General features: G+C 43.4%; 2 protein-coding genes across 2 annotated transcripts in view; both read right to left on the reverse strand.

The window, feature by feature from the left end:
- Positions 1-1,024: 1,024 nt before the first annotated feature.
- Positions 1,025-16,638, reverse strand: LOC142964322 (phosphatidylinositol transfer protein beta isoform-like). The gene is made up of 11 exons (XM_076104592.1): positions 16,560-16,638; positions 13,000-13,030; positions 11,558-11,703; positions 11,257-11,348; positions 11,097-11,104; positions 10,933-11,007; positions 10,748-10,831; positions 8,327-8,404; positions 5,789-5,899; positions 5,469-5,591; positions 1,025-3,683 (listed from the first exon to the last, which is right to left on the reverse strand). Exons 1-11 carry the CDS (start codon positions 16,577-16,579, stop codon positions 3,636-3,638), a joined length of 816 nt encoding a protein of 271 aa, XP_075960707.1. The 5' UTR covers positions 16,580-16,638; the 3' UTR covers positions 1,025-3,635.
- Positions 16,639-16,984: 346 nt separating this feature from the next.
- LOC142964321 (tetratricopeptide repeat protein 28-like) overlaps positions 16,985-19,613 on the reverse strand; it is a 110,078-nt gene continuing 107,449 nt past the window's right edge. Inside the window, exons 23-24 of the mRNA XM_076104591.1 lie at positions 19,483-19,590; positions 16,985-19,307 (exon numbers count right to left, since the gene is read on the reverse strand). Coding sequence (XP_075960706.1) covers positions 17,698-19,307; positions 19,483-19,590 — 1,718 coding nt within the window. The 3' untranslated portion in view covers positions 16,985-17,697. The remainder of the gene's footprint in view (positions 19,308-19,482; positions 19,591-19,613) is intronic.

Consider the following 19,613-nt stretch of genomic DNA (forward strand, 5'->3'; position numbering starts at 1 on the left):
GACATCACTGCCAACATGCCAGAAATAACTTTCCTCTCCAAGAAAACCTGCAGCCCCGGATCAAATCTGGCCTCAGGGGAAGGTCACATACACAAACACGGAAGGGGCGGACCTGACTTGGAGCTAAATCTTCACTCTCTCACCCCAGTGTGTCATCTTGTAGCAGATGCAGATCCAGATCCATGTGGTGCAACAAACAGCGGTACAGCTTTAGTGTCTCGGTATTGGACACATTTGCTTCTGCTTGTGTGTTGAAAGCAACAAGCTGGTCGTTCTGGCCATCACAAAGTGTTTTTAGCACTGAACATCTAGATGTCCTGCTGTGTCAAGTCTTGAGCCTCCCTTTGAGATCCATTTCTTCCCGTCATCTGTTGCCTCGTCTATTTAAACGACATGACATGTCCCTTCATCTTCTCTGTGAGGGAGACGCATGGATGGATACATGCCTACTGTAGACTACTGTGAGCTGCCACTGAACAGGAGGTGCGTGGGCGAGCCTGCCCATCTCCCCTTTTAGAAACAGCATCATTTGCTTGTTCTGGGGGCAGATATGACTGGTTTCCTTGCAGCAGGCACATGTGACCGTTCCTCCAGAAACAATAAAAAAGGCGGATATCTCAGGCAGCAGACTGGCAGCTCTTCCTGCTCTTTAGCACGGATTCCGCTGTTATTGTGAGACTCTTGTGACCTGCAGGTCACTGAAAGTCTAGTCCATGCTGGAGTCACCAGGAACCAGTCTGAGGGGATGTTCATACTATCTGATGTGCATTTTTACAGTGGAGAACTAATGCTTCTAGTCAAGCCTCAGCCTTTGTCTAAGATATTATATTTTTGAATTAATAAAGATTAAACTCTTGTTGCATCTTCTATTAAAATCTGTCAGTGAACAGTTGTATAAAATATGTTGTGAAGACTTCATTCTAAGCCAAAAGGAAATGAGTCTTACCACTTCCCTTTAGGTTTAGCCTTCAATCTCCAACAACCACCTGCATACAATCAAACAGCAGACGCACAATCTGAAAAATGTATTCTCCAGACAATTTATTTGACATTTGGATACAATATGAAGATTTAATGGCACACAAGATCACAGAAAGAAAGGCACAAAATCTCATACATTCACTACAATGTCCCCTGAATTTCAAAAGCTTTAAACATTTAAAAGCAAGCGGTTCAGAAATTAAAGTTGTAAATTTCATAAATTAGGATAATACTGTACAGTTGCTTTGCAAGTACTTCCTCTCCCCACCCATCATTGTCTTGACGGTAAACCGTTGATTGAGGTTGTTCTCTTTAGCCACTGCCTTCTCTATTGAACAGACAGCAGGAATCATTTCGACACACTTCAAATCATTGATTACATTGAAGATCAATCGTGTCGTACTTTTCGCTCTTTGAGACGTATGAATACAATCACAGTACAGTCACAACGACCAACTGGCTGTCTCACATGCTGTGATAAAACGAAATGATGGGATATAATACAACCTCTCCCCATCATGTTGACACTGGATTACCACAAGGATATGGTACGGTGTAAAGAAGTCAATTGTTTGGGGCAACAATATATATAAAAAAATAAAATAAAAAATGCATGTCATATTGTTGACCTGAGAAGATTTTCTTGTGTAGAAAACCGTTGCCTTCCCAATCTTTCTAGATCACCAGCCTACAAATGCTGAATTCTTGTAAACATGTCAGAAATCCATTCATTCTCTTTGGACAAGCCAATAAGCCATTACTGAGAAGTGATCACACCCCCTCATACCATTTACAGACAAAACATTTGGATCGTTGAACGCAGATTATTTCATTATATGCGTGTCTTGAAAGGAACATGATCTCTAAAAACAAATCCCCAATTCCTGTTGCACAATTGAAGACATTGATACGTTAGAAACAAAGAACACAACACAAACAAGGATCAAATGAGGAAACCACTTGTACTGTATATGTATGTGCACTAGTAATGACCAACACTGTAGGCGGGAGACACATGAAGAGTCATTAACATGGCAAATCAATCAAAAGGCAGATCTGAGGCGAAGATGTAAATCTGCAGCTCTTTGCACCAACAGCAGTGTAACAAGCTGTTCCGGCTGCTACTTACATATTTTTTGCTTGCTGAAGGAATTACACAGGCTCAGTCGCTGCGACACATATCAGGAAACATAAAGGGAGTCGCATGCGATATAAGAAAATAAAAAGAGTCATCACAAACAACTTTGCTCATAAAGCTCTTTCTGCAGTGATTTACTCTTCTCGTTCTAACCTTTAGGTGTCAAGAAAATTGCCAGTCGGAAACAAGGGAGGTAGCGAGCGCAATAGCCGACAGCAGAGGTACAATAGTTATAATAGGTCCAACGGTACGGGGATTAAGGCAAGAAGTGTGTGGTGCTGGTGTCGACCGGGCACTGGTGAGGCTTATAGAACTCTGTAAACACACCGAGACTGAAGCGGAACAGAAGAGGCCTTTTGGAAACAGTCTACCTCTGAGAACCAGATGAGTGAGACAGGCCTCTAGGGTGGGCTGGGGCGAGCAGTGCGCTGCAGTTTGGCTTGTGACAAGAGGCTCGAGGGGTGATGCACCATCTGTGGCTGTTTTTCAGTGTCTTTTTTTTTCCTCTGGGGACTTCTGTTAGGAAGGTGAATGTTGTGTTGTATGTTATGTGTGAATGTCTTTAGAATGGGGTGCGTGTGTGTGTGTGTGTGTGTGTGTGTGTGGGGGAATCAGTGAGAGCTGTAAACACTTCCAAAGTAACATCCTTTAGCTGAACAAGCTTGCATGGATCTGCCCAGCTTGAGATTTTCAGACATCAGTCACCGCAAAGGCATCCACACCTGCGAGTGTATGTGTGAGAATTAATTAACACGTTCATCCTCGTGCGAGCGATGTATATGCGGCGTGTGCGTGTGTTCCTATTAAATCAGTATGAGAGTGAATACCTGTACGGGCATGATCTTCGGTGTTAATAAGATGCAGTGCTTTGGGGGAGGTGGGGTGAAGGATTACAATGGGCCAAGGCGCCAAGGGTGTTAGTAATCTCTAAATGGAGGCTGTGGCAGGAAGTAACATGAGTATGACAAACAGACAGACTCATGCTGGGGAATGCAAACCACTGCGCCACAATGTGTACAGTCAAGACCGAGGAGGAGGAGCCAAAGAGAGATCGGACAGGGCATCGTCTTCAGAGGAATGTTATGCAGGAAAAAGGAAAATCTAAATATGACAGGAGAAATATTTTTGTCCAAACACCTGCCACTGTGGAATCAAGTCAATGAATTTGCTTTTGTGAAAATGTATCTCTACTGCAAGAAGCTCCTCTTCATATCTCTCCAGCAGGCTCGGTCTTGTCAATAACAAGATGCTGATAGCCGGCCTTTCTCTGCCCAGGAGAGCAGAATGAACCAGTCTTATCAGCTAGGATCGTGTTGGTTTCTGGAAATCAATTCCTCAGTGAATAGAATGTCTATGATTGGATGCAAGTCAGGGATCTGCTCTATTGATTGCAGGTAGAAGAGCTCCCCCCCCCCACCCACCCACCACTCCAAAGCCTAAATCAGTTCTGGTAAAATAGAGGCACCAAAGGAGGCCTCTGAGCCGTTGTCGTGGGCGTTTAAAATCCTTTGCCTTTTCATTCGTCTGCAGCGGTGGTTCCTCGCACGTCTCCCTGTCTGCGAAGCTGTGGGCAAACAGAGGGAAATAGACACCATATTAGATTTATGCGAGCTTAACAGGTGAGGGGCAGGTTTAGTGGACGCTTGCATTTCAGTGGATCCCTTCATGAACGGTTGCTGGTTACTGCGCACGGGCTTGTGGACTAATTTCTATTCATGATGTATAACAGAGTTGTATTTCTTGCATCATAAACCATGAAAAAAAAAAGAAAATTTAACAAATGTCCTTTTGCAAGCCTTTGCTTAGAAATCTGCTCCAACAGCCCTTATCGAGCTCCATGTTTGTCTTCTAGGTAGATAAAAGCATCACTTTCAAATTCTCCCACCCTGAGGCTGATGGCTTTGGAAAGTCAATTAGTGGTAGAATCTGATAGGCGAACACCTTAATGGAACAGTTCAAACTAACGGTGACTCTAAACAGATCTGATGAAATGGTACGAGGATCCACCCACGGACTTCTTCATCCTTTTCCCGTTTCTTCTCAATCACGGCACAGACTCCTTCTCAACTGCAAAATTCCATTTGTATGTTAATGAGGGAAAAGGAGCCATCTTGAGCCCCCCCCCGCCCCTTTTTCCCCCCCTTGTGCCTCCCCCTTCTATACCAACAGCACTCGACCAAGAAGAAGGGCAGACACGACTGTCGGTGCATCGTCTCCACAGCGAGTTTCTCATGCACCCGGTACAGTCTCGTCAACGACCTGAATGGCAGCGTCTGCATGTCGGCCTCCACATCCCTCTCTGATGGCATCCGCTTGTTTACTTACTCCCAGGGAAAATTAGAAACACATGCTGAATTGGGCGAGATGTGAGGGAGGAGGGGTGTTTGTTGGTAGGCCAGGAATGTTTGAGCCCACTCTGGCCAGTCCATCCTCAAGTCCTCCCGTTTTCTCCTTGTACGGCCAGAGCGCCCAGGCTGATATTTAGAGCAGTGCCAAGGGCAAACCAGTGCTACGGTTCTACACAGAATGAGATTCCCAGAAACCTGTCATTTAAAGAGAGGATTGCTTTTCTCCTCTGTGGGGAGGCTCTAGTTTCCAGGTATTGGTCGTGAGCAGGTCTTTTGTGCATGTTTTTACCTGCTGGCCACCTCTTAGAATTAGCATGGGTGATTCTGAGAAAAGTCTGGCCAGATGTTAAAGCAATGCATACACAAGCATGTGCACATAAGCAACAGACACTGGTACAAACCACGGTAGGATGTTTTCACTGGGTCAGCAAAAACGCCTACCGACCGAGCGCATACGTCATGTTTATCTGCAATCTGGTGTTATTGATTCACTTATTCAGAGTGAGCTATGGAGTTGCAAGTGGTGCACATTTAGACACAGTGGACAAAAATCCCTTTGACAACCCGGAAGAGTACAGAGTGAAAGCAGCAGCAGAGGCGTGCAGCGACCGAAACCCCACAGTGAACAGAGAAAGCATCCGAGAGACCAGCAAGAACTTACACAGCAACACTCAAGACCTACAGCTGGCCGGGCTACTTGTCTGCAGCCTTTGTACCGCGCACAAAGCCCTTCTTACGCATCTAGACAAGAATGAAATACAGTAAACAACAGAATTAGGGATTAGGAAGCATGTTAGGGCACATAGGATTAGGTAACCTCGGAGAAGTTTGTTTCTTTTACTTGTTAATCGGGCAAGCATCAGAAATGGAGGCCCAGAGACTGAAGACTCTTGATATTGGGGCAGTTGTGCGCACAAAACCCATCACTGACCAATAATATGTACTTCATATGCACAAGGTTTACTCTTAAATGGTGGGTCATTTTCTACTGCTGCCCTCACCTCCTCCAGCTCCCTCTGTGTCTCCGCCTCCATCCGCCTGATATCATCCATAGTCAGCTCCACCCACTTATCAATCCAACAAAAGAGCTGGCGGTGGAAGTTAGTGAAGATCCTCTTCTCTTCCTGGGGGAGACAGTGGTAGTCTTGGGTTAGGGCTGGGTATTATACACACGTATATATATTATTAATGAAGATCATATGTCATCACCCAGAGCTGGTCTTGGTCAATCAGACAGTCAAGGGGCAAAGAACTGGGACTCAGAGCCTGAGCTAGATAACCGTCTGTGTGAAGTGTAACGGTGTAAACCGGTCACTCTAACCTTATGGATGAAGTTCTCCACTCTGGTCTGCAGGCCCCACCACTTGAATTTGACTGTGACCAGTTTGTAGGCGCACATCCTCGGGCAGTCCGTCTTATGAACCAGCTCCTTCTGTTCAGAGAAGAAAAGCAAAAAGGACGACAAGACTTACAACCCATCACTTTCTAAAAAGTGCCGTATCAGAATAAATAAGTCAAAACTTGACAGGAACTTGGCAACGAGAGACTGATCCTAAAAACAGCAGAAGGCTGACAGGATATTTTTTTAAGACTAATCTTGGCTGCATTCAAAGCAAAAAAAACAAAAAAAAAAAACATTAATATGTAATGCTTTGGGTATGGAGCTTGCTGAAATAATTATCAATATGAAGATGTGCTGTGCAGAGATAAAAGTGCCCTAATCTACAACACACTTTCTAAATCCATCCGCTGCTTGCACTCTGTCTCCCTCTGAAGAAAAGAAGAAAAGGAAGCGGGGGGGTTGAGGTGGGGGCAGAGCAAAGTGGATAAACTCCAGATGAAGGGACCATTTCTCTGCCTCCGCCCTGACAGCGACACCGTTCCCGACAGGCTTGCCTTTGTGGCCACGGAAGGCAGATAAAGCGGTGCTCGCGCAGCGATAAGGGCGTCGCGGTGCAAAGCTGGTTACATTATTAACACCTAGGACCTCCTCGCCCCCCAGAACATATACACAGACACACACTCTCTCTCTCTCTCTCTGAGAACACCTGTTTAATTAATCACTTCATTCTGCCGCAGCATTCCAAGAGAAAATGCCACAGACCCGCCTCAATCACCATCATCCCACTGTCGTTTGATGCTGCGATCATGGAGGGGGGGGGGGGGGGGGGGAGCGTGAGAGGGGAAATGAGAAACATTTCTAAATTTGCAGTGGGTTTAGAAAAGTTGTCATCGCTAAAGGAGAACTTCACATGAAACGGATTCTACATCAAAACACTTACGGTGACATTTCTTCTCTCCCTCTCTGTGCCCTACTCAAAGGAGCAGAAGTTTTCAGAAATACAAAGGGTACCGATATGCAAGCATGTGTGCATGCAGAGATAGACAAGAGTTTTATTGCTCTGAGAAGCTGAGAGAAATTGTGCCTCTGTTGTCACATAACTGCTTTTTTTTTTTTTCACCTTTTCAAAAACACTCTTTTTCCGTGTCCACAGCGGACGGGAAAGTGATCTAATTAAAAACACAAAATGAAAAGTTGTGCTTCTTTATTCAGACTTTTTAAAGCTGTTTGGCTGCCTTTGTTCTTGAAGTGGAGGAAAGTTTCCCATGGTGAACTTTGAGGACTCCGCTGCAGACTAGAAATTCTCAAAGCTCCAACAGTGAGCAGGACCCGTTTGTGAGGCTGCGGGGTACGAGAGGGTATAGAGGGGAACGCAGAATAACTCCCGACGTGGATAAGCTATGTCTTATTACTCTCCATCAAAAGTATATCTGTCTTAATACAGGAGTGCCGCTTGTCAAATTTACTATCAATGTCCACACACACAGTATGTTTCCCCCATTTCTGTCACACACAAAGTCTGGCAGACGGAGCTACGAGTAAAACCTTTATCCGACCTGGTGACTAGAAATATCCATTACATCCAATCAGAGCCGAGAAAGAGGTGGTTTGTCTTCATCAAACTGCAGCCTCACAGTTCTGTCGACCTCAATCCGGCTCTGTGCTCTCCTTTGCACAGAGCTATTCGGATTATTACAGGCGATAAACCATGAAAACACCAAATAACTCAATGTGCAAGTCTTCGCCCCCTTCATGTCAAATTTAGAAGTGATGTCATCAGTACGCAAATAGGTCGGCATTATTTTTAGCACATCTGGACACGCCACAAATTGATTGAATTGAGGTCTGGTCTCTGATTCTGTAACTCCAGGACGTGAACATTGTTTTTTTGGTTTTGTTGTTGTGTTGCTGCAACATTAATCTTCTTCTTCTCTTGCAGACTGTGGCAGGTTTCCCTCAAGGGTTTCCCTGTCTTTTGCTGCATTCACTTTACCCTCTTACCATCAAGACCTGCTGCAGAGGAGTATCCCCACAGCATGATGCTGCCACTACCGAACGCCACACTAAAGGCTCAATCTCGGTTTGCTCTCAAACCACTGAACTTACTTCCTCTGTATTTGAGAGGCTCCCACATACCTTCTGGCAACACAAGCTAAAGTGTGTTTTGTTTTCAACACAGGGTTATTTGTTTTCTTGTATGCATAGCGTCACCTGTAGCCTCTTCAGAGTTAGCATCGGCCTCACTGTGGGGAGGACAGTCTGCTCTACACTGATTTACGGAGGTCCCATCTTCTTTCTAATTTATTAAGACCGACAGCACTATATTTAGTGCTTTGGAAAATATGTACGAAATATGTGAAAGCACAGTTGCAGACCCGGTTCTTGCGTGAATGACAGTGACCAGGTGTAGAGCCCTTTCAGAGTAAAACGTGGGTTTAGTCTTTGTTTCTTCTCCTGTGACATTGATTGCCACTTGTGTGTGAATCTGATCATTTCCACAGCTTACAAGAGCGTTACCTTCCAGGCGGGCCCAAGGGGTCCTCTGCCAGTCTTAGCCGACTTGAACTCGGCCGGGTCCTCATCTAGCTTGTAGTCCTACAGTAAGAGAAATGTATATAATTAATACAACACATAGCACATTATATTTAGCTGACACACTGTTCCACAAGCTGAGGTAATCGGACCGAATACTGCTACACCATGAACTGAGCAGTAATTAAGTGTTCTGTTCTTTTTTTGGCAACTAAAGTTCAGAAATCTACAACTTTTGTCACATTTTGAAGTATTTAAGCATGCTAAGATATGTACATCATTTGTATCATAATACTCTAAATTAAAGCACGAATCAAAAGAAAGTTTCCTTCCACTACGGCATTCAGCAGGTTACAGAATTTGTGGCATGTTTGTCCCCTGCTGTTCACGCACTGTGCTCTAAGGTGAGCAGCACAGCAGTCACTGCCACCGAGAGGCCAAAGAGGACTGCACTCATTCTCCAAAAGCTGCCAGCCCCCGGAGATAATGTCACGCAGCAAGACCGGAGCACAGCTGAGCTGTAAGCGGCTCGGCGATAAACGACTGTCGATGGGGCGTTGATGCCACCAGCGACTCTTTAATCGGGGCGACCCTGGTGCCGGTTCATATACATGAACGTATATGCTTGCACCTACCTGCATTAATTCCCATCTCACAGGAGAATCTAAAAGATTATTAAGCCTGTAGAAAAACACTGAGCGCATATGCTAAGCACATGACGAAGTTGACTTCATAAAAAAGGCAAAAGAAACACCAATAAATGAAATAGCTTTCATATTATCAACAGCTCAAGGGCCCAGCAATTTTAAATAAATCATGATGCGCCTGCAGCTAAAAGCTACTTTTCAGGGCTATTGGCCAACAGGAGGGTGCCAAACGTGTGGAAAGAGATACAAACCCACACACACACATACACACACACGCACAATAATTTGGCTGTTCTAATGCTGAGAGCTCCATCACTATAACAATACACTCCGCTGCACTAATGAGGTCTGTGAATCGATATGCCGTGGTAGACGAAAAGGAGCTACTCCACAAGTAAAAACAGTGTGTGTGTGTGTGTCAGAGTGCGAATGCGTTTGTGTATTTGTCTCGTTCCGGGATACGAAGCACCGTGAGCCTTAATTACACTAACAAACTCATCTGTGCTGGCGGTACGCCCCGGGCCCTGCAGCCATGCCCGAGGCTGAGGGCTGATAGGGTCCTCAGACACAACACACTCCTCCAGCAAGGCAAACACCTCCGCCTCGTTAACTACCCACCACAAACAAACAAACACACACACACACACACACACACACCAACCAACGCTGCTCAGCCAAATAGCCTCACATAGACAGACACACACACACGGTGAAATGAGGCAATGTGATGTCAAATAACAGCAATAATGTGTAACATCTTCAAATACGATTTCAGAGTATCAGAAACTCATGTTTACATTCTGAAATATTATTGAGGCAATCTTAGGATGCTCAAATGGTGTGTGTGGAGTTTTGATATGCTTTAAGAAGATTTCAAGGCGATGCTGGAAAACATAATGAAGTGATTAAATCAATCTACTCCGACCGTCTAATGGCATTTTCTGCTGCCAGTTCTAACCATCCACGGTCATTGACAGGTATGCGTTTCATGGTATTTCACCTTCTGGTAATTCATTTTACAAAAACACCTTTCCAGCCTTGGCTCCACTACAACAGTTCCACTGGATACAACATATACCTGGAGGTATATCAGCACTGTTCAATGAGTGGGATCAAACGCTAAATACATATTATTTGGCATCGCCATAGCAAGTTAATCGAGTAGAAAAGTAGTAAAAAGAAGAATTAATCAGTCAATGAACACTATATCATTCAACAACAATTTAAATAAATAAAGTCGTAATCTGTCAAATAAAAATATCAAACGTTTGTAGATTCCAGCTCCTCCAATGTGACGATTTACAGGCGTTTGCATTTTAAATAAAATGAGTTTTGAAAAATGTTGTTCCGATAAGAATTAGCAATTGGATGACGCTGCTCTTGGCTCTGGGGATTTGCAAAATGCTTTTGTATTTTGTTTTCTGACATATAGACTTTGAAAAACCCAAATATACCTTAATGCTGATCTGTAGAGCAGATACAATTGTAGATGCGACAATACTTCTATTTATCAGCAATTCTGTCCCTATTTATTTGATTCTCCAAAATTAATCAACACAGAAATTAAGAAGTTCCTGTGTCACCAAAGAAAATCTGACAAGACTCCTGCTCATCAGAAAGGAGTGAATAAGGCCCGTTTGAACATTCCTGATGTAAAGGGAATAGGGTTTGGCAGAGAGCTTGGTAATGATGAAGCTTGTCCACATGAAGGCACCAAACTGCATTTTTATCTTACGCTGGAAGAAGAGTTTCTACTTACAGCAGCGGACACTACACTTCTGTCTGCAATGTCGATGGGCACAACAGTTACATTCTGCCACGTGGAGGCGTCTAGTTCGTGCACCTGAACAACGACACAAAGAAAAATAATGGTAAGAAGAGCATACAAAGTCAAATCTGATGTTGAAGATGGATGCGTGCCGGATAAGATGCAGAGGTACTGACATTTTCTATTGTTCCAAGGTCTGGTTTGTGCCACGTCTCAATCTTAATGAAGAAGTTGTCTTTCATATACTCATTCTGGAGGGAAGAGTCGGGATATTACAGAACTGAACGTACAGAAAGTAAATTGAATAAGCGAACAAAACAAGCCATTTAAGACTTCCTACCGTCACAACTGTATCAAGGTTAGCCATAAGGAGAGAAAGACAGGAAAAAAAGAACCATTACATATAGAAGGAATAAACATTTTAAATTCACATGATGCAAAGTGTATTCAACATTGGAGAGGACAAAGGGTTTCGGGGTAAAGGGATATGGGGGACTCACTGGTTCTGCAGTAGGGGTAAGCGTTCCAGGCTTTCTCATGGAACACCAGGGAGCCTTCAGGAGCAAACATTTTGACAAACGTTGGGACTTTACTGTAGGGCAGGTAAAGAGGAAGGGAACAAGTAGGGAGAGAGAAGACATATTGACATGCCTATGGAATATGAACTACAAAATAAGACCAGAGGTAAGACAATGCTGCCACTGCCTGGAAGCACGGCGCCATTACACTTTCAAACGGTAATTATGGGATTGATTAATCTAATTGAAAAAGGTAAAAATAAAATAAAAAAAAGACACATACCTCTTTATGTGGTAGATTTTGTGCGTGTACTGTCCTTTCTCGCCGTCTTTCTCATAGGGCTCATTCTTCAGTACCTCGATACCCTCACCACCGCCTGTCTCATTTTTACTTGCTTCAGCCACTGAGAACAGCTGTCCCACTTGATACTGGAACACAAAAACACACCAGTCACCTACAGTACACCCAGAAAATAGACTAAAGCTGAAGCCTATAGCCTTGCTGATGGTTCAGGTTCAACCTTTTTTGCATGAGACCCCTTAAAATGAAGCACCGACTACCTCATCACGGACTAATACTCTGGACATAACATGCGAGCAGTTCAGACAAAAAAAAAAAAAAAAAAAAGATGTTTCCTTTTCAGACTGTTTCGTTAGCCGTTAGCAGCATTGTACAATAGAAAAAGTAAAAATTCTAGAAAAATAATTTTGTGCAACAGAAATATTTGTCCTTCTTGTTCTTTTCAATATCGTGTGACGCCCCAAAAGCCCCGTGTGATGTGTTTATGTTGTGAATCTAGACACACACCTGTGGTATGGAAGCTAGGCTCCTTTTTTCAATTATACTAGCTCTAAATACAATGAAGAGCAGACATCATTGTGACAGTCTTTTGTATTTCAAACTTGAAGTCATAACTACATTCTGCAGGGCAAGTTAACTAGTGCTGCATGGTTTGAAGAAGGGTGCGTGTTTGCTTATATTTCAACTACCAGAGCTCTTATTAGTATTTCTCCACTATAAAGAGAACACGTAATCAATTAATGGACTGAGATTCAGAAAGCATCACTAATTGCCGAGAGGTTTTGCTCATTATGTAAGGCAGCAGGGCGAGTCTGGGATTCATGACATAAACCGAAACAAAGGGGAGAAATTGTGCTCTGAATAAGAACTACAAGTGATGCTTTTGTGGAGGAGACTGTGTTGTCTTAACCTGCAACCAGAAGCCAAACACTGGAAATGATAAGATTGTAGTACATTCATTAATAACTGCAGAAACTCATTTGTTTTCTAGGAAAGGTGCATTACAGAGACTTCTTGTAATTGCTATAAGCCTACACTCTGTGACCCACTTTAAGCCCAAATAAGGGATAATCAGGTTCTGCTGCATGTGACACTTACGGATTAATTGCAAGTGTAAAATATATGTGTTGTGAAACTGAAATACTGAATGTATATTAAAGATTTCTTTAATCAAAAGGGAATATCAACCAGTTTTAAGGCTGGAAGAGATGTGTAGGAGAGAAATAAAGGCAGTCTGGCATACATGGCTCCCTTCACTGCACTTGAGCTTATAGTTTGTTGTCATTTATAATATGACAAGAGAAGTGAAAAGTACAAGAAATTAAGTAGAACCCAGACATTCTAACATAGAATTTAAAAACAGTCATTTATAACGTCACTCATTTTGTCAATGGAATAATAAGGAACACAGACGGATTACTCACCTCCTCAACACTACAGGGTAAAACCACACGGCTGCAAGAGAGAGAGAGAGAGAGAAGTGTGGTAACATTCACACAACACGTTCTTAAAGACAGCGCTCAATAAGCACTATAATGTTACTTTAAACTAAACAAGTATGTTACTATCACAAACAGCATAACACTCAAGGAAGGTACAGAAAAACATCATTCAATGTACTTAAATTGGACTGTGGTCCTAAAAGTATAAAACACAAAATAAACTACAGTAGAAGAAGCAGTGATGCCATAAACACGCATATGAACAAACCTCAACAATGCACAGAAACCATGTCGCTACTACAGAACAGGAAGCCAGTTGTGGTCACTCCCCCTGAGGTAAAAACACCACTGCCCATATTCAACACACTGCTGACATCAGCAAGATGATAAGAACGCATCACAAGACCAGAGTGGAATAATAAAAACTACAATGAAAATGGAAGCAAAGGAAAATGTACGCAGTCAGCGATTTTGGACCAAAACATTGCTCAAAAACTACAAAAGTGCTGCACAGACCAGTAACAATAGGTACAGCTGTTTTAAAAAGAAAAAAACAACAACTATCTGAATCTTTATTAGACAAGATATCCAAACGTTAAAGACAATATTTACTTTTTGCATAGTTAAGTAAACTGCAAGCCTAGTCTACTTGTCCCAACAGACCTTTTGCAGGTTGTGGTATGCCCCAAACAATTGCATCATTTACCCTTGTGAAAATGAAGCTTCAGTGAATGACCACAAACCACACAGTGCAAGAGAAAAAAAAGTAGGTGGAAGTTCTTTCAAAGCATAAATCAGAAGCAAGGGCTGTATTCTACGCTGACATGATGCGTTTACTCTGGCGTAAACCATAGACTGTATACAAGAAGTGGAGGTAGTCATCGTGACGTCACCATTTGGTTCGCGGACTGCCGTTATGAAGCCTCGAGTTCGGGTTTGCCATCTTGGAATACGGCCGTCGCCATCTTGGTTATTTTGCAACCGATGAAGGGAAGTAACCCTATCTGGAATACGGAGGAGTGATGTAGTGACGGTAGCATCAGCGACCTGTCAATCACAGTAAGCCCGCCCAAGCATACTCTGCTTTACGGTCCATTTGACTCTAAATGGACCATAATTGAATAAATGGACATCATGGTGGATTGAAGAAGACTTGAAACTAGCGATTGAGAGCACAAACTCATGTTTACTGAGATAATAAATCAAGTGAGAAGTAGGGTCATTTTCTCATAGACTTCCATACAATCGGACTTCTTTTTATAACCAGAGGAGTCACCCCGTAATGGTCAATAGAGAGAATGCAAGTTAGAAGACACTTCCGCATCACGCGGCAGAACTAGAGGTTGATGCCTGGAGTAAACACACGCATTTTTGTTTTATTGTTTCTGACTGCACTTCTTCTACTTCGTGTGGTCTTTTGATGATGAGCTGTGGCAACCCATGCCATAGAGATTTAGCATTTTAGTCCAGAATTAACACTTCTATATTAACTTGTGTTGAAATTAGTTTAATCTTCACAATTACACCCAGTGACCGATGATGTTTTATCTTTGCAGGCTGCTGCAAAAGGCCACTGCTAACTCTAAAGCACAGCTTAGTGATGCGTGACGGTCACTTTGGAGACAATCAAGGGCACATCATGATACTCAAGATGCAAAAATTAACTGGACAGGAGCATAGTAGGGTAAGGACTGGGTTTTGAATCAAATTTCACAAAGTAACAAAAAAATAACAAAAAATACTTTTCACTTGCTCGCCACAAAAGCTTGATTGGGTTCAATCTGATAGCAGAGTGGTAGAAAAGTCACCTTTACAGATATTATCTATTTAGATGTTATTTTGTATGAAGGGTTTGAAAAAAGGCATGTTTTGTATAATGAGAACAAAACGCTGTACAATGGTGCAACCAGACTGACAAGTGAAAAGGCAGAAAGAGACAAAGATACCTCTGAGCAGTCGAATAAGAGCAGAAGAAATTACAAGTCACTGGTAAAAGAAACTCAAAGCTTAGCATCATAATATGTGCAGATCGAACTAGGAAAAAGGTTTTTGTTTCAGTGTCAAGCGCACAATAATGCCTATAAGAAGCAAAACTATTCCTAAAAACTTCCTGAAGAGAATGTTGGTCTAAGGTTAGCAATGTTGGAACTGGATCACAGAATATCAGCTGAACATACTATGTACCGACAAAACTGGCAAATAATGGTTAAAATATAATCACCGAGTGACTGCAGGGGACCCCCCCCCCCCTAAAAAAAAAAAAAACATAGCCTTACTTTAACACTTTATACATATCTGTGGATAGCCAGAGTTTCTGTGGCACACAGAAATTAAACTAGCTGTCATTGTCCGTCCATCCATCTACTTGTATATCCAAATGAACAGGGTGCTCGAACTATGGACTTAATAAATACCAATTAAGTACAAACCACTGCAATATGCATAAATAAAAGTACATGCTTTGTTTAGAAATACAATATGGACAGGAATAAAGTTCCTCAAGAGCCAGATCAAGCCACTGACCAAACGACGACTATCTTTCCAACATTCAATAAATCAAAAGGCATTACCCAAACGTGAGAGTTGTTTCAGAGCTTTGCTGAAATAGAATAAAGTTTTAAATGAACAAATCCATTTGTCTATTACATTCTAGCGTTCGTTGTGATTTGGTAGATTGCTGTGCTACAGGTCTTCCTGCCTTGATCTGCGACCAACTCGTTTACCGATGGAGGCGAAGTTAAAAACGAGCACCTTAACATGTCTCAATCCAGCAGGCAAACATTTTACAAAAGTGTGACTTAAGTCATGACCGACTTCTGTGGTTTGACGTCTTCTTCTAGCTGACAATAGGTAATGTCAACACGAGCATCTTATGATCAAACTTGTTAACTCACAGAGCTAACAGCTAGCTAGCGTTACCTGAACACTACTACCGCTAGCAGGCTAACGTCAGTAGATGGAAATAGTCTGGTTTGACAAGAGAGGGCGAAAAAACAGTGAATCCGCCATTAATCAAAGTCTCTAATCTTGGGTAAGATTAGTTGGCTTCGCCACGAGTGTATGTAACGTTAAGAGAACATTAGCAGCGCTAAGTGGTTCACAGCCATGTTAACGCTAAACCGTTAGGTGTAACGTTAACGTTAGCTAGCATTAGCAAACCGTGAGTCTCGGCTCAAGTTAAATAAAGTGGTAAAGCTTGAAAGTACACACGCCGGTACTCTTATCCGTTAAAAACGCATAACACAAACCACAGACTGAATTGTTTTGAAGCCAGCAAACGTGACTTAACGTGAACACATAGACAGACTAGCTAAGATTAACAGCAGCTGTCACACAGTGCCGCACCGCTGTCAACGCCGGTAACGTAGGCCAGAGCAGCTCTTGACTAATTTCCACCCTTCCTCGTGTGTCTGACACAGACACTGAGACAAGATGGAAAAGTTTTCATTAGTGACAAACAAAAAAAAAAAAATCTGTCCTGCCTATCGGAAGTCGTTACTACACGGTGTTGTAAGTTTTAACTTGAACATGTTGAAACTTACTACTCCTTGATGAGGGTCATCGCTGCTTGTTCCTCGAGATACGACCGTTACTGCCCAGGAGCGGACGCTGATTGCTCCTGACGTCACGAGCTACTAAGAGCCGTCTCGTGAGCGGTGATTTGCAGGAGGAGGCATGAGACTGGCATGCTAATTCCTATTAACCAATAGAATCTCTTCCTGGTGGCTTTAAACCCGCCTATTGCACATCTGGGTAACTGCCGCATCAGTTCCTCATTCTGCCACAGTGTTTGTTAGAGAAACAAAAGCAAAACTACCTTTGTGTGTCAGAAATATATGTTTGTTTTTAATTATCTTGTAAGCCCTCTTACGTTTCTTGGGACCCCTTGAGGGACAACCGCTGTACTGTGATATCTGTCCTAACAATGTAAACTCAGAAATACAAGAATGAAAACATGATGTTTTTTTTTTATTGAAACAGTTTACTGATAAATGACAGATGGTTGTCATGAAACTTCAAAATCATGGGCTAAAAAGGTCATACATGGTACTTAACATTGAATAGCAAGAGAATCCATGCTTCAGAGCAGACACTCAATTCACAAAGAAATCAGGCAAAATGCCCTTTTGATTTCAATAAAAAATATTAAATCTTTTTTTCCCCCAGTCGATCCATCTTTACAAGGTACAGGTTTGTTCACTTTTTTAATAATATAAAACGTTTAATACTGATTGTGAAACACTGGAATTAATTTACAAAACATAATTATAATAATTATTATAATATTAATAACAATAACAAACAATAATAACAATAACCATTCAATTTAAAAACAAAACAAATAGAATGGAGGAAATCAGTCATAGCTGTTGCATCTTGGCCCACACAAACAGCAAAGAAAAATACCAAATGGCATTTACATTTACCTGACACACAGTTACACACAAACACAGTATCAGGTCTGAGTATTTCTCATTGCCATTTACAGTGTTATGGGCACAAAGACAAGATTTTCTCTAAAGCATTCATGTGCCTCTTCAGGGTCGCACCCACTGACCAATCAAATCCTTCTCATTGTCAGTCAAGCTTGGCGGACCAATAGTGGCCCTCAAAAAGTGCCCTACTCGCACAGAATAGTAAATAATAGATAGATAAAAGTATAGGACTGTTTTAAATGTCTCAGCATTTAGAGGAAGGGAAAAATCTTCCAGGCGACAGGAACTTGTATCCATTCCCAGCAGGTAGTCGGATAGAACGAGCACCAGGACTACTTCTTGTGGAAATAGTAGGAGATGGGGTCACTTTCCTAGGGTTGGAGCAGTGGTGTCCATTGTTCTTGCTGCCCCTATCCAGTGATTGCAGCCCCAGCTCCCGCAGCTCCAGGCTGTCTTGGGTATCATTAGGAGAGCAACGGCGTGGAGAGAGGTTCAGAAGGCTCAGTACATCTCTACTGGCAGAAGCAAAGGGTCCAGGACCACCGTGGACGGCTCGGACAGGACCTAGATGTTGCTGTTGCTGGGCTGCAGCATTAGCCCAAAAGGTCTTCAGATTGTGGATAGCTTGGACTTTTTCATCAATGACTCCTCTTCTCAGCCGGTCCAAGTCTGGCACATCAGTCGATGTAGAGCAGGCAGAGCCTGTAGAGGAGTACGACAGGGCGGGGGATGGAGCACTACCAGACGGGGACTGGTGACCAGAACTGGGAGACACATTACTCGGGGAACGAGAGATGTGGCCGCTGTATGGGGAGCTTGGGTACTTTAATCTAAACTGTGCATGGCTGTCCAGAGTGGGCGAAGGATGGCTGCCCTCCTTTTGGGAAGACTCAGAGATTGCAGGACTATTGTAGCCAGAGCTTATTTTCTGCAGCGAAGAGGAACGGGAGGGAGGTTTGGGCCTTGGGGAAGATTGAGCTCTGCCGCTAGCACTGCTGTTAGGACGGCTGAACGCACTAGTTTCAGAAGAACGGAAGGCGCTGCTCCGTGCTGAAGTTCCCCCAGCTGCTGCACCCTCTGGCCCAGCCCGCTGTAGACTACCTACAGCCCATAGATGGCTCTGAGTCTCCTCCAGAATCTTCTGGGCCAGCTCTTGAGGATCCAGAGGGACAATTTTCTCTTCCTGAGACTTGACAGTACTGTCCGTCTCGGTACTGGACTGGTCAGATTCACCTGTATCCGAGGTGCTCACCTTACCAACCTTCTGGAATGGTGAGTTTGGGCTGGCCACCAGACATGTTTTAACAGGGGACGTGGGGGTGCTGACACTGCCCCTTGACGATACTGATACAGTGTAGCCTCTCCCTGCTCCTGTGCTGGACCCACCAACAACCCCCCTGCCTCCACGGTGGTGGCGCTGGCTGTGGCCTGGTGGCAGGGGCAGAGAGTCACAGTGGCTTCCCAGAGGCTCGCTGCTGATAATGGAAAAGCCCTCATATTCCTCATCATCTCCCCGGGCTCCTGCCGCTACAGCAGCAGCTGCCCCATGAGGAGAGGAGCGACTACGGGGAACATGAGGGTGTTTGTGGATAGAGTAGTGTGCTGTGGCCCCACTGCGCTGCCGGTGACCTAGGAAATCACACTCCGACTTGGAAACAAAGCTCATGGAGGAGGCTACAGAACTTAGGCTATAGACAGAGATAGCATCTGATGCCTGATTGTCCAGGCAAGGAGGAGAGAAGGGAAGGCTTGAGTATCCCATGGGAAGGGGGTTGGACACAGACTGGGCTGAAGCTAGAGACTCGAGGGAAGATGAGCTATCCAGGCTCAGACGCTTGGGCAGTTCTGTGGAGTCTGAACAAAGAGAAAAGGAAGTGAAAAGAAATGTGACACCTGATGAAAACAACAGAATTGTAAAAACGGTTGAATGCAAATGTTGGATGATTACAATGTACAGTCAAACGACTGAAAAAAATAGAAATTAAGAACATAAATGATATGATGAACATGTGCATATGAGTATATTTACCAAATAGTGCCAGCAGAGACTGGAGAGCAAAGTGCAAGGTGCGGCGGTTGGCTAGCTTGCCTGTCTTCAGCGCCACTTCTTCTTGGCCCACCTCGCACAAGTCAAATCCTGCACAAACACATGAGGACAGC

Source organism: Anarhichas minor, unplaced genomic scaffold (assembly GCF_050575085.1).
Source record: "Anarhichas minor isolate MPS153535 unplaced genomic scaffold, ASM5057508v1 ptg000030l, whole genome shotgun sequence".
In the NCBI taxonomy this organism is placed as follows: Eukaryota; Metazoa; Chordata; class Actinopteri; order Perciformes; family Anarhichadidae; genus Anarhichas; species Anarhichas minor.

Bases quoted from the DNA above. Each gene is read 5' to 3' on its own strand.
- LOC142964322 (XM_076104592.1), bottom strand. From the start codon at position 16,579: ATGACCCTCATCAAGGAGTA. The intron at 5,900-8,326 runs GTAACGCTCTTG...TTCTCTGAACAG, and splicing joins CCCTTGGGCCCGCCTGGAAG to AAGGAGCTGGTTCATAAGAC. The intron at 3,684-5,468 runs GTGAGGGCAGCA...GTTTGCCCACAG, and splicing joins CACAGAGGGAGCTGGAGGAG to CTTCGCAGACAGGGAGACGT.